At 43.4% G+C, this 14,981-nt stretch overlaps 1 protein-coding gene across 15 annotated transcripts in view; it reads left to right on the forward strand.

Moving 5' to 3' along the window:
* The window catches only part of PTPRT (protein tyrosine phosphatase receptor type T), a 1,114,373-nt gene that overhangs the window by 1,017,116 nt on the left and 82,276 nt on the right, over positions 1 to 14,981 (forward strand). For 10 of the 15 annotated variants that reach the window (XM_008017080.3, XM_037983051.2, XM_037983053.2 and 7 more), the window contains one exon: positions 7,607 to 7,797. In XM_008017080.3, coding sequence (XP_008015271.3) covers positions 7,607 to 7,797 — 191 coding nt within the window. The remainder of the gene's footprint in view (positions 1 to 7,606; positions 7,798 to 14,981) is intronic. The other 5 variants (XM_037983049.2, XM_073006511.1, XM_073006508.1 and 2 more) reach the window with 1 other exon arrangement.

The raw sequence follows: 14,981 nt of genomic DNA on the forward strand, positions 1-14,981 counted from the left end.
GCTTGGAAATGCCCCAACCCTGCTATTTGGCTGATACACTCTTTGATTCTCTGAGCTCAGGAATTCAGATGAGAAAATGGGAAGCATTTCTTTTCTATTCTTCAGGCCATTGTGTTGGCTTTATCCCAAGTAACAAAGTCTATCAAAGTCAATTGTATCATGTTTGTTTCGGCTCCACAGAAAATGGCACAGTGGAGTGGCATTCTATTACTATTTGTTTTACAAGTTCGACCCTACTGTGTGTTTGGCCAGACATAAGAAAGACATGAAAAGGTAAATCCATCTGTTGTTACATTGAGTAAGAGGAGTGAATCTACTGTTCCTTAGGGGTCACAAATCTCATACACCTACCCTAGTGCAAGTCTGGAATTCAAAAACACAGAACAGATTATTCTTACAACATGACTCCTAAGCACAAGCCAACTGCTTCATCTTATGCTTCAACAAGGAAATGTAATCACTTCCAATGTTGGAGGGGAAACTACCTGTGGTTGAATCAATTGAAAGATGATGTTGTACAATTCCAGGGATTTTAGAGAATTTTTTACAAAATGAAGTATATATCTTCCTGCACATGGGATGTGTGCTGCTGCAATAATAAAGAAGTTTTCTTCCCAAATTCTGGCAATAGGTTAGTGGATAGACTTAGATTTCAGAGCTGTTATAAGTTTATTATCTTGAGGCTTTGTTAGTATTTTGTGAGGGAGAAGAGGGGAGGCCCTGACTGCTAGCCAGGTGCCACCTTGAGATTTCTTCCAGTAGAATCACATTTAACCCTTGCAACAGCCTTCTCAAAGAAGGTGATGATGATGAATCATGATCATTGTCATCACTATCAGCAATTACAAATAAAGACCTTAGGCTCAAAGTATGTTTACCCTTGAACAACATGGGTTTGAACTGCACAGGTTTACTTAATATATGGATTTTCTTCTGCGTCTGTCACTCCTGAGACAGCAAGACCAACCTCTCTTCTTCCTTCTCCTCCTCCTCAGTCTACTCAATGTGTAGACAATGAGGATGAAGAACTGTATGATGATCCACTTCCACTTAATAAACAGTAAATATATTTTCTCTTCCTTATGATTTTCTTCATAACATTTTCTTTTCTCTAGCTTACTTTACTGTAGGAACACAGTATATAACACATATACAACATGTGTGTTAATCTACTGTTTATGTTATCAGTAAGGCTTCTGCTCAACAGTAGGCTATTAGTAGTTAAGTTTTGGGGGCATGATAAGTTATACGTGGATTTTCAACTCCACAGTGGGTTGGTTCCTCTAACCTCTATGTTATTCAAGGGTCAGCTGTAACTGATTTGAAGTCCTATAACTAGAAAGCTGTGGATATTTGAATCCAAAGTTTTATCTTCAGAGTCTATGCTTTGACTCTGACACCTGCTGTTGCCACAGCCCCCACAGTGTCGGTTCCAGTCGCATCCCCACTCCGTGCAGGTGACCCAGCCTCCTCCTCACCTCAAAACTTCTCTCCTCTCCCAGACTCTCCCCTCCCAATGAGCAGTCTCTAGCTACTTACACATCACTCTTCATACTCTCCTTCCCTAAAGGGCACATGGAGCTAGGATGAATACTGATAGAAGAAATGCATTGATACTGGTAAGAAACTACAGGAATTTGATTAGGTAGTTAAGAAATTTTGTCTTGACTCCATGAAGACTTTTGCTAAGAAAAATGACTTGATCAAAGCTGTGTAAAGGGAACTGTGAAAGCAGGAAGGGCCATTAGGAAACTGATGGAATAGTCCTGTCATGAAGACCTGAATGAGGGCAATAGCAGCAGGAATGGAGTAAAATAGATGGCTTTGGAGTGTGTCATAAAGGAAAGTAGAAAGGAGACAAGGAAAGGCAAAAGAAGCCCTAAAAGACTCCCTAGATGTCATCTCTAGTGTGTGGATTCTCATATGTCCAAAACGACATTAGGTACAAAATCATCAGAACAAATACTGGTTTTTACTGCTTCCTGGATACCAGGCACTGTACTGAGCACTCAGCTTGCACTCTCTCTTTGAATCCTTACAACATGTGTTTTCTCTGTATTATAGATAAAGAAAATGAGATGCAGAAAGTTTTGTCACTTGGCCAAAGAATGATCCAAACCCCATTCTATCTGATTCTGGGACCCAGACTCGACATTTCTCAGGGTGCAGACTGAGTTCCTCTCATTCAACATGAACAGGCCCTTTTTTTCTTTTCTTTTCTTTTTTTTTTAAAGACAAAGTCTTGCTCTGTCGCCCCAGGCTGGAGTGCAATGGCACCATCTTGGCTCACTGCAATTTCCGCCTCCCTGGTTCAAGCAACTCCCCTGCCTCAGCCTCCCAAGTAGCTGGGATTTCAGATGCACACCACCACACCTGGCTAATTTTTTTGTACTTTTAGTAGAGATGGGGTTTCACCATGTTGGCCAGACTGGTCTCAAACTCCTGACCTAGGCAATCCACCCAGCTAGGCTTCCCAAAGTGCTGGGATTACAGGCATGAGCCACCGCACCCGGCCCAGACTTCTTCTTAAATAGTTATGTAAACATTTTAGTGAGTACTAAAACAAAATTAGCACATCATATTCATGATTTTATGTTGCACTATCATTCATAATGAGGCAAAGTAAAAAAACATAGTTGAGAGTTTATTTGAAGAAAAGTTTTAAGGATGCAATTGTGTAGATCTGCATTGTTCAATACAGTAGCCACTGCCCACCTGTGGCTATTTAAATTGAAATAAATCAAAATCAAAGCAAGCATTCATTTCCTCAGCACCAGTAGGCACATTTCAAGTGCTCGATAGCCACAGAGGGCCAGTGGCTACCATATTGAACAGTGCAAATACAGAACATTGATGTCAATGTGTAATTTTTTTTTTTTGGATAGTGCTGGGTGAAAGCTGTTTTACACTGGATCGGTGTCTTTTTATTTAGCATTTACTCCAGCTCTAAATTACCTCTCTTTAGAACTTGATCTGGCTCTGGATAAGTCTGTGTGCACCTGCATTGTCCCATACAGTAGCCCACGATTTACCAGTGTCTGTTGAATCCTGGAAATATGGCCAGTCTGAATTGAAATATACTGTAAGTGTAAAATACACATTGGATTTCAAAGCTTTTGCGTGAATAAAGAATGTAAAAATATAGCATTAATAATTTTTCTAATTATATGTTGAAATATTTCAGATATATGGAGTTAGGTAAACTGTATTGTTGAAATTACTTTCATGTGTTCTTTTTCACCTTATTTAATGTTGCCACAAGACCATCTTAAATTACATACATGGCTTGCAATATATTTTCACTGGTCAGTGCTGTTCTAGACCTCTTTGCCCTACTGTGTGACTGTAGAACTCTCTTCCTTTCCCTATCTCTTTCTGTATATCTGCACTGCCCAATACAGTAGACATAAGCCACCTGTAGATATTTCCATTTAAATTAATTAAAATGAAACAAAATTTAAAATTCAGTTCCTCTGTCTCATTAGCCACATTTCAGATGCTCAGTAGCCACATGTGGTTAGTGGCCACCAAACTGTGGAGAATAGAGGTAGAACACTTGCATTGTTGTGGAAAGTTCTGTTGGACAGCTCTCACATAGATGGTACACAGCTATGGCAAGAGACACAGAGGTGGATCATGAATGCCTAAAGCTTGGAGAATGTTTCCAGATTGCCAAACCCCATGGCACATCCTTCTTCCATCTCCTAGATGCTTATCTCTCCCTATCTTAGACTTATTCACGCACACCTTATATTTTCTTCTCTCCTCCTTCAAGGGCTGTGGCCTGCTTATTTAAACCTGAATATACCTCCTTCCTGTATGAACACAGTGTCTAACATGGTGCATTGTACAGTATAGGTACTCATTAAATATTTCTTAACCAGTTGGAGTGGCAATTCCTAGCAAGTGACTGGAAATATGTGACTAAAGGTAGAGGGAGATCTATATGGCTGGTAGCAGTGGGACAGGGGCCAGGGGTGGGCAGTGGCGGTGATGAATCTAGGATCCCAAGGCAGAGAAGGAGAGAGCAGAGAGACAGCAAAGAGGAAATGAGAGAGACAGTAACCCAAAATCTCGTACACATCACCAAAATCCTTCTGCCCATCCCACAAGCTCCTCGCAGGCAGTGACAAGAGTAACTGCAGAAAAATTCACAGGGTTAGGCAACAGCTATATAAAAAGTGTGAAAGAAATCCAAAATATTATTACACGATAAATAAACATACCAGACCCATAAATCAGAAGTTGAAATGGCATGAAAATTAAGGGGCTGGTGAGGAGAAAAAATGAAAAATGCTCTGTCCCTGGGCCAGCTGGTGTGAGTTACATTTTATGAGCAGCATGTGAATTCCAGTGCCCTTGCTGGATTAGCAGCAGAATCGCACATTAGTTTTAAAGCTCCCTCTCGAATAGGAACATCATAACGTCTTTTAATTGGGCCTGATAAAAACGTAGCATTACTTGTAGGTTCCTGAGAGAAGTGAGTTGTGAAATTGGGTTTTCATTAAACCTAATGATGGAAAATTAAGTATAGTGCGTCTGGTGAAATGGAGTGTGATAAAAGACATCACTTCTGCATTATCAGAGGTTAATAAGGGAATAGGTGAGGTAAGATACTTTGGAAAGGGGAGTCCAACCCGTTGGATTAATAAACCTTGAAAATCCCTTGGTTCTGAGTCTTCAAAGCATCGTTAGCACTGGCATTGACATTATTGCAAATGTTACAGCAATACAAGTTGTTAAATTTCAATGCATTTATTTTCCATTCCAGTGTTGGTTTTGCTGACACCAAGTTTACAGTCTGTCTAGCAATGTGTTTAGGGAAAATATCCATATTGACAGCTATTTGGTTGGTTTTGGAAACATCTGACGTTTCTCACACACATAAAAAGCCAAGTTCCCATTCCTAGGAAGCCTGTCTTTCCCAGGCAGCTGGTCTCCCATGCAGCCCATGCCCCAAGTTCCTCTGGGAGACTATGGGTCTCCGAAGACATCTGTCCCCATCACACATGGTGGGAAATACAGGCCTCCTAGCATTGACTCAGCTCATCCTTTCCTAGAAATCGTGGAGTATGGCATGACTCCAAGCTTTAGGTATTCACAATCCATACCTCTGTGGCTCTTGCCATAGCTTTGTACCATCTCTAGATGAATCAAACACAAGTGCTCCCTTCCTCTCCATTTCCAATCACACCATCACAGGAGTGATATTCGCTGGAAGGATGCCTTTGATGACAGCTATTCATGACAGCTGGGACACCTACAAGAAACTGTGTGAGTCTTTAAAGAAGGAGATTCCTCCTAAAACCTTTCAACAGGTTCACACTGGCTTCAAGGGTCTTACACATTCACAGTCTTTCTGGATCTGCCTTGCATCGTCTCTTACAGTGTTTCCCCCCTGACATTTCTACCCACAGCTTTTACTCCTAATCAACCTCCTTGCTCTTAACTAAATGTGCCTTCATCTCTCAGGCTCTGTCCTTTTTCTTCAGTTGGTTTTTCTTGCCTATTTCCTTGCTAAACTGTCAAGCCTTGAGGGTGGAATCAGTATTTCTGTCTGCATTGCCACTGCCTACCACAGTCCTTGGCACAGAGTGGGTTCTCAGTAAGTCGAACTCATGAACCCAAGGGGGTGACGGAGAAAGGAAACAGCCCCCATGTTTGCCAAGTGGTGCATTTAAGCAACGCCAGTGAACACATACTAGCTATTACCTAAAATCGCGGGAGAAAAAGGAAGCAGTATTTCTCTTCTGTGCAGTCAAGAAGGTTTTGCTAACAACTTGCCTGGGCCCTTCTTTCTTGTGCATATATCTAAATCTTAGAAATCTTTCTGTAGGCAATCCAGGGGTTATTTGGCTGGCCCCCAAAGGACAGTCTCTGCTTTGGGGATGTTTACCTACCACCCTGAATCAGGAAGTTTTGGAGACCACGCTCTACCTACAATGACCCCACCTGCTAATTAGGTATGACCCAATCAATGTCTCAAGCTCAGACCAGTCAGATTAGTAGTCTCTCCTCTCTTGGAGGAGCCAGTAGGTGGGGGCAGGCAGAAGGCTGCAAAGTGAAAAATTTATCCCCTACTCCAACCACAGGTATAATTGAAAGCATTAGGGTAACCAACCATTCCCGTGTGCCCGTGACTGAGAGGTTTCCCAACAGCTGAACTTTAAAAGCTAAAACTAGAAAATTGTCAGTCAAACTGGGACAAGTTGGTCACCTAGAAAGCAGGAAGGCCAGGTGTTCCCTTCCATTATCTTTCCTTGCCAGGAACAGGCTTGCTGATGTTGCTGCAGAAAACTAGAGTGTGCATTCACACACGGAATCCATGTCTGATGGATTATTCCAACATGACAGGCAAACAAGCTGAAGGGAACGTGGATTTTGAAAAGACAAGTTGCAGAAAATCAGGAATATATGCTAAGCCTCCCAGGGAGTGAGTATGGCATAGGCCGAGTGAGTATCTGCATAGGTGTTTTGCAGGGTCTGAAAACATCTGGGGGAGACACATCAACTGCTGCAGCTGACAGTTCTCATCTCTTGCATGCCACAAACAAGATGGTCCGGGGCATAGACTGTTCATTCATGTCTTTGGAAGGAGGTTGGGAAGACCAAGCCTAGATGGTTCTGGGAAAGGTAAACTGGCCCTGAAAGACCAGGAATGTATGCCTGGCAGGAAGGTGGTAAGCAAGACATTGGTTTTAGTGGTCCAAGGGGAACAGAAGAATTCCAACCCAGTATGAGCAAGCATCAGCTTTCAGGGTGGCCAAACTGACAGAAGGCAGTTAAAGCAACTCATTGGATGAAAAGGTTTTTATCAAGAGAGAATATAGATCTTACATCAGGCAGAGATTTTATGAAGGTGATGAGGCACGGGATCCAGGCCTGGAGAAAGTAGCTAGCAGCACTGAAGGAAGAGGTCCAGGCTTCCCTACCTGCAAGGTGGGTTCAATGATGCCACTGGATTAATAGTATTAAGTGATGGGGAAACTATACAATAGCAAGAAGGTGGTCACTGTGGCAGAGCTCATAACTACAGAGAGCAGCTGGGAGGGTCAGGGTCCCTGCTAGCTGCTGGCAGTGCAATACTGGCTGCAATTCCTCCCAGTGTAAAACTCAAAGGAAAAAAAGTTAGTAGATAAGCCAGATCACAGGGATGCAGTCAGATGGACCAGTGGCATACATGTGACTCCAATCTTTGAGCACCTGAGGTCACCTGAGGCTCTCCTCCCCTGCAGCCAGGCGTCAGGCACTATTTCCAGCCTCTCTGCTTCCTAAACAGGAGGGGGGCTCCCAATAAATAGCCTTCCTGCTTCTCAGTGGTTCTGCCCCACCAAGTCTAAAGGAAGGACTGAGACAGACTGGAATGACAACCAAGCTGGAACTTTGTCAGTATGTGCCCTTGAAATGTATTGTGTGCGTTGGTTTGTTTGTGGGTTTGATGCTTAGATCTACCAACACAGCCAGGCCGGGGAAGGAGCGGTTTCCTGATCAGTTGAGTCCCAAGTTGGTTCCCTCTGTCCTCCTCAGGCCATGCTTGGGGAGACAGGGAGGACAAAGGGCAACGCTTCTATAGGTGATGGTCTGTTCTGCCTCCTTCTTTTCGAAGCAGATGGCAGCCGTGGGGAGCTTTCCCAGCCCACTCTCACGATCCAGACTCATCCCTACCGCACCTGTGACCCTGTGGAGATGAGTTACCCCCGGGACCAGTTCCAGCCTGCCATCCGGGTGGCTGACTTGCTGCAGCACATCACGCAGATGAAGAGAGGCCAGGGCTACGGGTTCAAGGAGGAATATGAGGTAAGAGACCAGCCTGTGGGGAAACTTTCTGATTGTTTCAGAGGCTTATTTGGGCACTAAAGCCTTGCTACAAAAAGCATGGCTCCCTGGCCAGCAGCATCAGTATCACCTGGGATCGTGTGGGAAATGCAACATGTCAGGCCACGTCCCCCCCTACTGAATCAGAACCTGCATTTTAACCAGAAACTAGGTGATTTGTATACACATTAAATTTGAGAAGTGCCATGCTAAATAATTCTAAGACATCCTTTTTCACTCCTGTTTCTCTCCCCTTCCCCTTTCATTATCCAGAGTTTCATTATCTCCAAAGTTTCTACACCTTGGAGTCTCACCTCCATTCAATATGCCAGAATGGCTCCAGCTCCCATCCCACATGCTATAGAAAAGCCAGCACATCTCCCCTGCCAATGATTTCCAGCATGCCTGCTTGCTCTTGGTCACCTCTTGTCTCATACTCAAGCTTCTGTAGTATTCTGGTCCTCGCTCCCACCCCACAAAGGCAATGCTTCATCTCCAGTGACCACAGTTCCCTCTTTCTGCACCTTCTCTTCACCGTGCATGGGCATCCCTTTCCCACCTCCGCAAAGCATCTCTAACACAAAGGATTTGCAGGTAGTGGTTGTTACCGAGGTTTGGGGAATAATAGGGAAGGACTGCAGCAAAGGACAGGCAGCACCTCAATACAACGCTGTTCTTCTTATAAGTTCCTTAACCATCTACATTGCTGGTAAGGCCTTCTAAGGTTCTGGTCTCCCAACAGGTCTCTATCTAATTTCTCCTCAAAGTCTTCTTTAGTGTCCTCAAAACTTCCTCCACCCCCACCCCTCAGCATCCAGACAAAGGGCCCCACATTCCTCTTTTATTTTGCAGAACAATTTAGCTTTCTCTATCTCACTCTTTTTGTTTCAAATCCTGCCCATTAGGCCTCACCTTTTACAAACAAAAAGCAAAATAAAAGGAAAATGCATTAAGACGTTTTTTCTGAACCAAAGAGCAGCTGACTCTCCAAGAATAATTCTGCCACTCTCCTAGTTGCAGGTAGACTCCAGCTGCAGCCAGCTTTGAAAACAAGAATTTCTTTCTTCACTTTTCCTTTCCTCTCTCTCCCTTCCCAAAATATCTTTTGAGTATCTTCTGTGTACCATGCTCTGAGTTATATGTATTTGTGTGGGGTTTTTTTTTGTTATTGTTTGTTATTTTTTTTTCTCTTCACATGCAGTGTGTGCCCTAGATATGCTTGATTCAGTTTTGCTGTGTGCAGTAGAAAACTCATTGGCTCAGACTCCACACATTTGGAATTCTTGATATTGCAGACTAAGTTTATCCCTCAGACTATATTCTGAGAAAGAGCTTACAAAGCAATATTTCTGAAGTCGTATGAGGTCATGAAATTGTGCTAAACTGGGGATCCAGACAGCTGGATTCCAATGTAGTAAGCTGTTAGATTTTAGAATTTTGCTATCTGAGTTTTAAAATTCTTTATTAGTTGAATGAAGAATTTGGATAAGGTGATCTCTCAGGACCTATCTGGTCCTAAAGCTTTATGAGTGTGTAAAACATGGTGACAAGGGGCATGTTTGACATATCTATGAGAACAAAAACGTTTTTGTCAATGGATGTGAGTAATTACCAGCTCGGGAGGGCTAGCACTTAATTTCAAAAACGGTCTAAGTAAAATAGCATTTTTCATATTCTCATCTACAAATCTTGAAAGGATATTCAAATTAGAGTTGAAGATGATGATCTCATTACTACCCATCCCTGGATCTCATTTGCTAGGGGATTGAATGGTCCCAGTCTCGGGGGCATAGGGTGCATGTGAGTGTGCTTTGTGTGTGTGTATACACACCTGTTTGTTGAGCAAATGTCAGGAAGTTTATGTTGTTTGAAATGGTATATTCAACATTAGTCATAACAATTTGATTAAAAGTTTCAAATATCATTAAGGGAGATATGTGGCTTACCAAAAAAAAAAAAAAAAAAAAAAAAAAAGGGACAAGCAGCCAAATGCTGAGAAACACATATGTAAGAACTTGCAATCTGAAATTTGAAGACAGAATTACAAGTGTATTTGACACTTTCATGCATTTCCTTCTAAATTAACATTTCTTTTAAAGCATTCATCCCTGTGTGATGAGTTGCTTTTCAAAACTTTTTCTTTGTACCCTTTTGCATTTTCCAAACTTTCTAGCATGGAAATGAAGAGCTTTTATAAGAAAACAAACAATACATGTCATTTCATCATTTGAACCTCAACCAGAAATCTAACTAGGCTAGCCTTGGCCTCAATTAGCTCAAATTATATTAATCAGCAAGCTGTAATGCTTAGCTTTTAGTTAACATTATTTTCTGATTAACTGAGGGTTAATTGGAAAATATTGCCTGATAAAAGTCATTTCACAATGTGCTAGCCCACAATGTCCAGCCCAGAATACAGCTGGATATTGCTTTGATCATCAGGGCTCCTCTGATATCTCGAATCTTCATCCTGAGCATAAGAGTCACAGATCTGCTAGGAGAATCCTATTGCAGATATAAGACTCCTGAGCCTCCAATCCTACTCTCATATGAGTCTGCTATGTGCTGTTTGTTGTCTGTCACTTCTCTGTTCTGCTCAGTTTTTTCATACAAACGAGTGGGTTTGACAAGTTGACATCCAAGGGACATCTCAGCCATAGCAAGCTGCGTCAGAAGACAAAATTCAATTCAGTTGAACAATCACTTAAAATTTGTTCAGTAAATATTTACTATTTATTATTGCCAAGGACAATTCTAGGTATTTTGGATACAACAGTGAATGAAACAAAGATTCTTGCCCTCCTGAAGCTTGTATTCTAGCAAGGGAAGTAGGAAATAAACATAAGCTTAAAAAATAAGCAAATTTTATAATGTAGTGTGTTACACAGTGAGAAATACCGTTTGCTATGTTACAAACCACTCCAAATTTTAGCAACATAACCAATTTCTTTCATTCATTGATTCTGTGGAATCTGTGCAGGGTACAACAGGGACAACCTGTTTCTTCCACACAGTATCCAGAGCCTGGGCTAGGAAGTCTCCAAGGCTGGGGGCTGGAATCATCGAACATGTCTTCACTCACATGACTAGTGACTGATGCAGGCTTTCAGCTGGGATTGTCCACTGGAAGACCTACACATGGCCTCTTCAGTGACCTGGGCTTCTTCACAGCGTGGTAGCCTTGAGATAGTTGGACGATTTCCATGGTGGCTTAGAGCTCCATAGGTGAGCTCCCCAGATAACAAGGTGAAAAGTGCATCACCTTTGTGACCCAAACTTGGGTATCACACTGCATTATTCCTACCATGTACTATTGATTGTAAGCAGGTAAAAACTCCCCTACTTTCTAGGAGAGGGGAATTTGACTCTATCCCTTGATGAGGAGGAGGGGCAGTTGCCAGATTCTAGAGGAGCATGCAGAGCAAGAAATATTGTGGGGGGAAAATAAAAGCCCAGGCACAGTGGCTCATGCCTGTAATCCCAGCACTTTGGGAGGCTGAGGTGGGTGGATTGCCTGAAGTCAGGAGTTCAAGACCAGCCTGGCCAACATGGTGAAACCCCTTCTCTACTACAAATACAAAAATTAGCCCGGCGTGATGGTGGGTGCCTGTAACCATAAGTACTCTGGAGGCTGAGGCAGGAGAATCACTTGAACCCAGGAAGCAGAGGTTTCAGTGAGCTGAGATCGTACCACTATACCCCAGCCTCAGGGCAGAGTGAGAATCCATCTCCAAAGAAAAAGAGAAATAAAATCTTTGGATAATAATACAGTCTGCCACAAGTACCATGGAAAAAGAAAGAACAGAGCAAGGAAGGGAGATTTGTTCCAGGGACATGAAGTAAAGGAGGTTCCAATAGTAAACAGAATAAAAGGGTAGTCCTTCATTAGAAGATAAAACTTGAATAAAGACATGGTGGAAGATATCTGGAGGAAGAGCGTTCCAGATCCAGAGAGTAATATACCTGGCACGTACAAGCAGTTGCAAAGAGGCCAGGATGACAGAGGCAGAGTGAGCAAGGGATAAAAGTAATAGGAGATTCGGCTGGAGAAATAAAGAGGGACCTGACCATGCTATGCATTACAACCTGTTATAAGGACTTCGACTTTTACTCTGACTAAAATGGAAAGCCACTGCAGAGCTTTAAAAAGACAAGTGCTAATGATCTGTCCTTACTTCATTCTAGCTACTGTGTTGAGAATGGAACTTAGGAAGGCAAGGGTGAAAGCAAGGAGACCAATTAAGAGGACATTGCAGTAACTCAGGTGAGAGACAACAATGACTCAGGGCATGGCAGAGAAGGTGGTGAGACGTGGATGGATTCTGAATATATTTAAAAGATGGAGCCAACAGCATTTCCTAATACATGGTATATGTTACAAAAGGAATTAAGGGTAACTCCAAGGCTGCTGTTTGTGCCACTGGTAGGACGGAGCTGCCTCTAATGGAAGTGGGGACGCTCAAGTAAAGCAGAGCTGGAACAATCTGTAGTTTCATGTTAAATTGAGTTTGCAATGTCCATTAGACATATTAGTGTCTCCATGTAGCAAGGAGGTAGTTGGATCTATGAAGCTGAAATTTGGTAAAGAAGCCTGGGCTGGAGAGAAACCTTTGGGAGTTACTGGCCTACAGATGATTAAAGCCACACTGGGTGAAGTCATCAAGCAAGTGAGTATAGACAAAGACAACGACCTAGGACCAGGCCTTTCAGAATTTCAACTTTAAGATATGGGAGCATTTTCCATGGGACAGACACTGTACTAGGCTCTGGGAACTGAAATAGAGCCCTTGCCTTCTAGGGAACGTAGAGCCTGTTCTTAGAGACTAAAAAAATGCCACCATAGAGGTATATCCAGAGCTATGAGAATCCTTGGGGGTGGGATGCATTAACCCAGCCTAAAGGTGAACAGCCAGTGGCTTTCTGGAAGACATAAAGCCCAAAGCTTGAGAAGTAGGAAGAACCAAATTAAAGAAGGGAAGGGTGTTCCAGGCACAGTGGCTAGCATAAGCTATGGCTGGGGAGTCTGCACAGCAGGTTGAGTGAGGGGAACTAGAAACGGTTTGGGAGGAAGCATGGAGGGAGATGGGGCTGAAATTGTCAACAGGGGCCAAGATGAAACAAAAGGCGAGCATTTGTTATGCTAATGAGCTTGGGTTGTAATCAAGAAGCCACTGGAGCCATCGAAGAGAGCAGGGCTTTTTAAAGTAGATTTGCGTTTTAGATCTTGTAGAGATCAGAGCAGGGACAACAGAGGCAGGTAGGCGTCTGGGACAGTAATTCAAGGAAAATATGGGGCTGCCCAAACCAGGAGACTGGGCCCAGAGCCCAGACAAGCCTACGCACTTTCTCTGCATGTAGAGCCATAAAATCAGCTTGTTCTCATTGGCATGAAAACTTGAGTCTCTCAATATATATTTTAAGTTCAATTATTTGAAATAATGTGTGAACCATCTTGAATTGAGAGTCAAAGTGCCTGGAATCAAGTCCTATAACAATTATGAAGTATTCAAGTGACTTTAGGCAGGTCCCTCTCCTCTGGGCCTCCATTTCCACATTTATGCAGTGGGAGCAAAGGGGTTTGTCAAAGTGATCCAAAGAACCCTTCTGTCACTGATATTCTGGGAGTCTAAATAAGAACCAATCAGCCGGGCCAGCTGGGCCTCCCTCCCACTGATGGTCGCATGGGAACCTCACTGTCTGGGGCTACCACTCCCATGGTTATGTCTCAAGTTCTAAAAACCACAATTGGCCAAGGGCCTTGGGCTCCTAGGAGCTCAAGGAGGCCCAAGGCAAATTAACTTCACCTGCCAGACAGATCCAAGCCTCAGTCAGAGGCTTTCAATTTGGGTTGCACATTAGAATTACCTGAGGAAGTTTTAAAAAAACACCAATGCTCAGGCCACATTTCGGGTCAGTTTCACTTGGGGTGGGATGTATACTTCAGTGTTTTCTAAGCCCTCCTGTTGATGGGAATATACTTTTAAAGCTGAGAACCACTAAGAAAACCCATGGAGTCCCCAGCATGTGCCCTGCTTGTGCCCACAGACCCATCCCCTGACGTGCTCTGCCAACCCTCAGGTCTATTCCTACTGATGAAAGGGCATGTGATTCTGAACCATATGCCCTTCCTATTAAAGTCAAGGGCATGTGATTCTGAACCACAGCGCCCTCCCTCCCCAGCCTGCTTCCCCCTAGCTCCAGTTCTCCCACCTTCCCCTGTTACACAGCAAAACCCTAAGCATCACAGCAAAAGATAAGAGATGTGGGCTGGAAAGCCGAGTTGTCTGTGTCCCATGTAACCCTGCCATGGTAGTCAGACGAGCAGCAGGTTGAGGGAAGATGAGGGAGAATAGGAAGAGGTGACTTTGTGATGGAGAGAAGGAAGAAGTTCATCCCAGTTCAATCCAGAGAGCCTGTTGTCGTAATGAATGGAACAAGCCCAGTAGGGCAACCAGAAGGTATCTGGTTATTACAGCTCCATTAAGACTATTTAAAGCAACAAGGAACAGCTGTGAGGAGTATGATGCAGCCTAATGAAGAGCAAACGTTTGTTCATTTTCTAGCTCGGGATGGACACGCCATATGTATGGCTTTTGTGGGGAAGGCCTGTATTGCCATCTTGCTCTTAGTCATCTGTGGATAATGGGGTGATGGCAGGCAGGCAGCTTTTGAATGGGGTATAACTATAGAGATGGAAGTTTCAGGTCACCCCAGTTGCTCCCTTCTCTGCTCAGAGCCCCCTAAGCAGTGTCCGAGGACACCTCTGCTTCTCCCACAAGGTGTGCTCTCCTCAGTTGGTAACAGAGTGATAGAATATCCCATCACAGGCAACCCCAGAAAGGTTCTGGTTCAGCTCCTCAATTTGTAGACGGGCATGGTTCTAGGGAGGGGCATGAGGAATTACTGGCCCATGCCCAAATCATGAATGGGAAATCTATGGGATTCTTCAACTCTGGGAACTCATAATGACCAAAATAGGAATACCTAGGCTCCACCTGCTCGTTTCACTCCACACCACCCCCAGATTGATAAAACAAGACAATAAGCCATTACAGGGAGTGGCCAAAAGTCATCAGTGATCCATGTGGTTTCAAACTTGGGAGTTTTCCAGCAGGAAAGAGTTCACATGGAAGAGACTATTACCAAAGTTATGATCATGGAAGAGT

The sequence above is a fragment of the Chlorocebus sabaeus genome, chromosome 2 (genome assembly GCF_047675955.1).
Source record: "Chlorocebus sabaeus isolate Y175 chromosome 2, mChlSab1.0.hap1, whole genome shotgun sequence".
Lineage (NCBI taxonomy): Eukaryota > Metazoa > Chordata > Mammalia > Primates > Cercopithecidae > Chlorocebus > Chlorocebus sabaeus.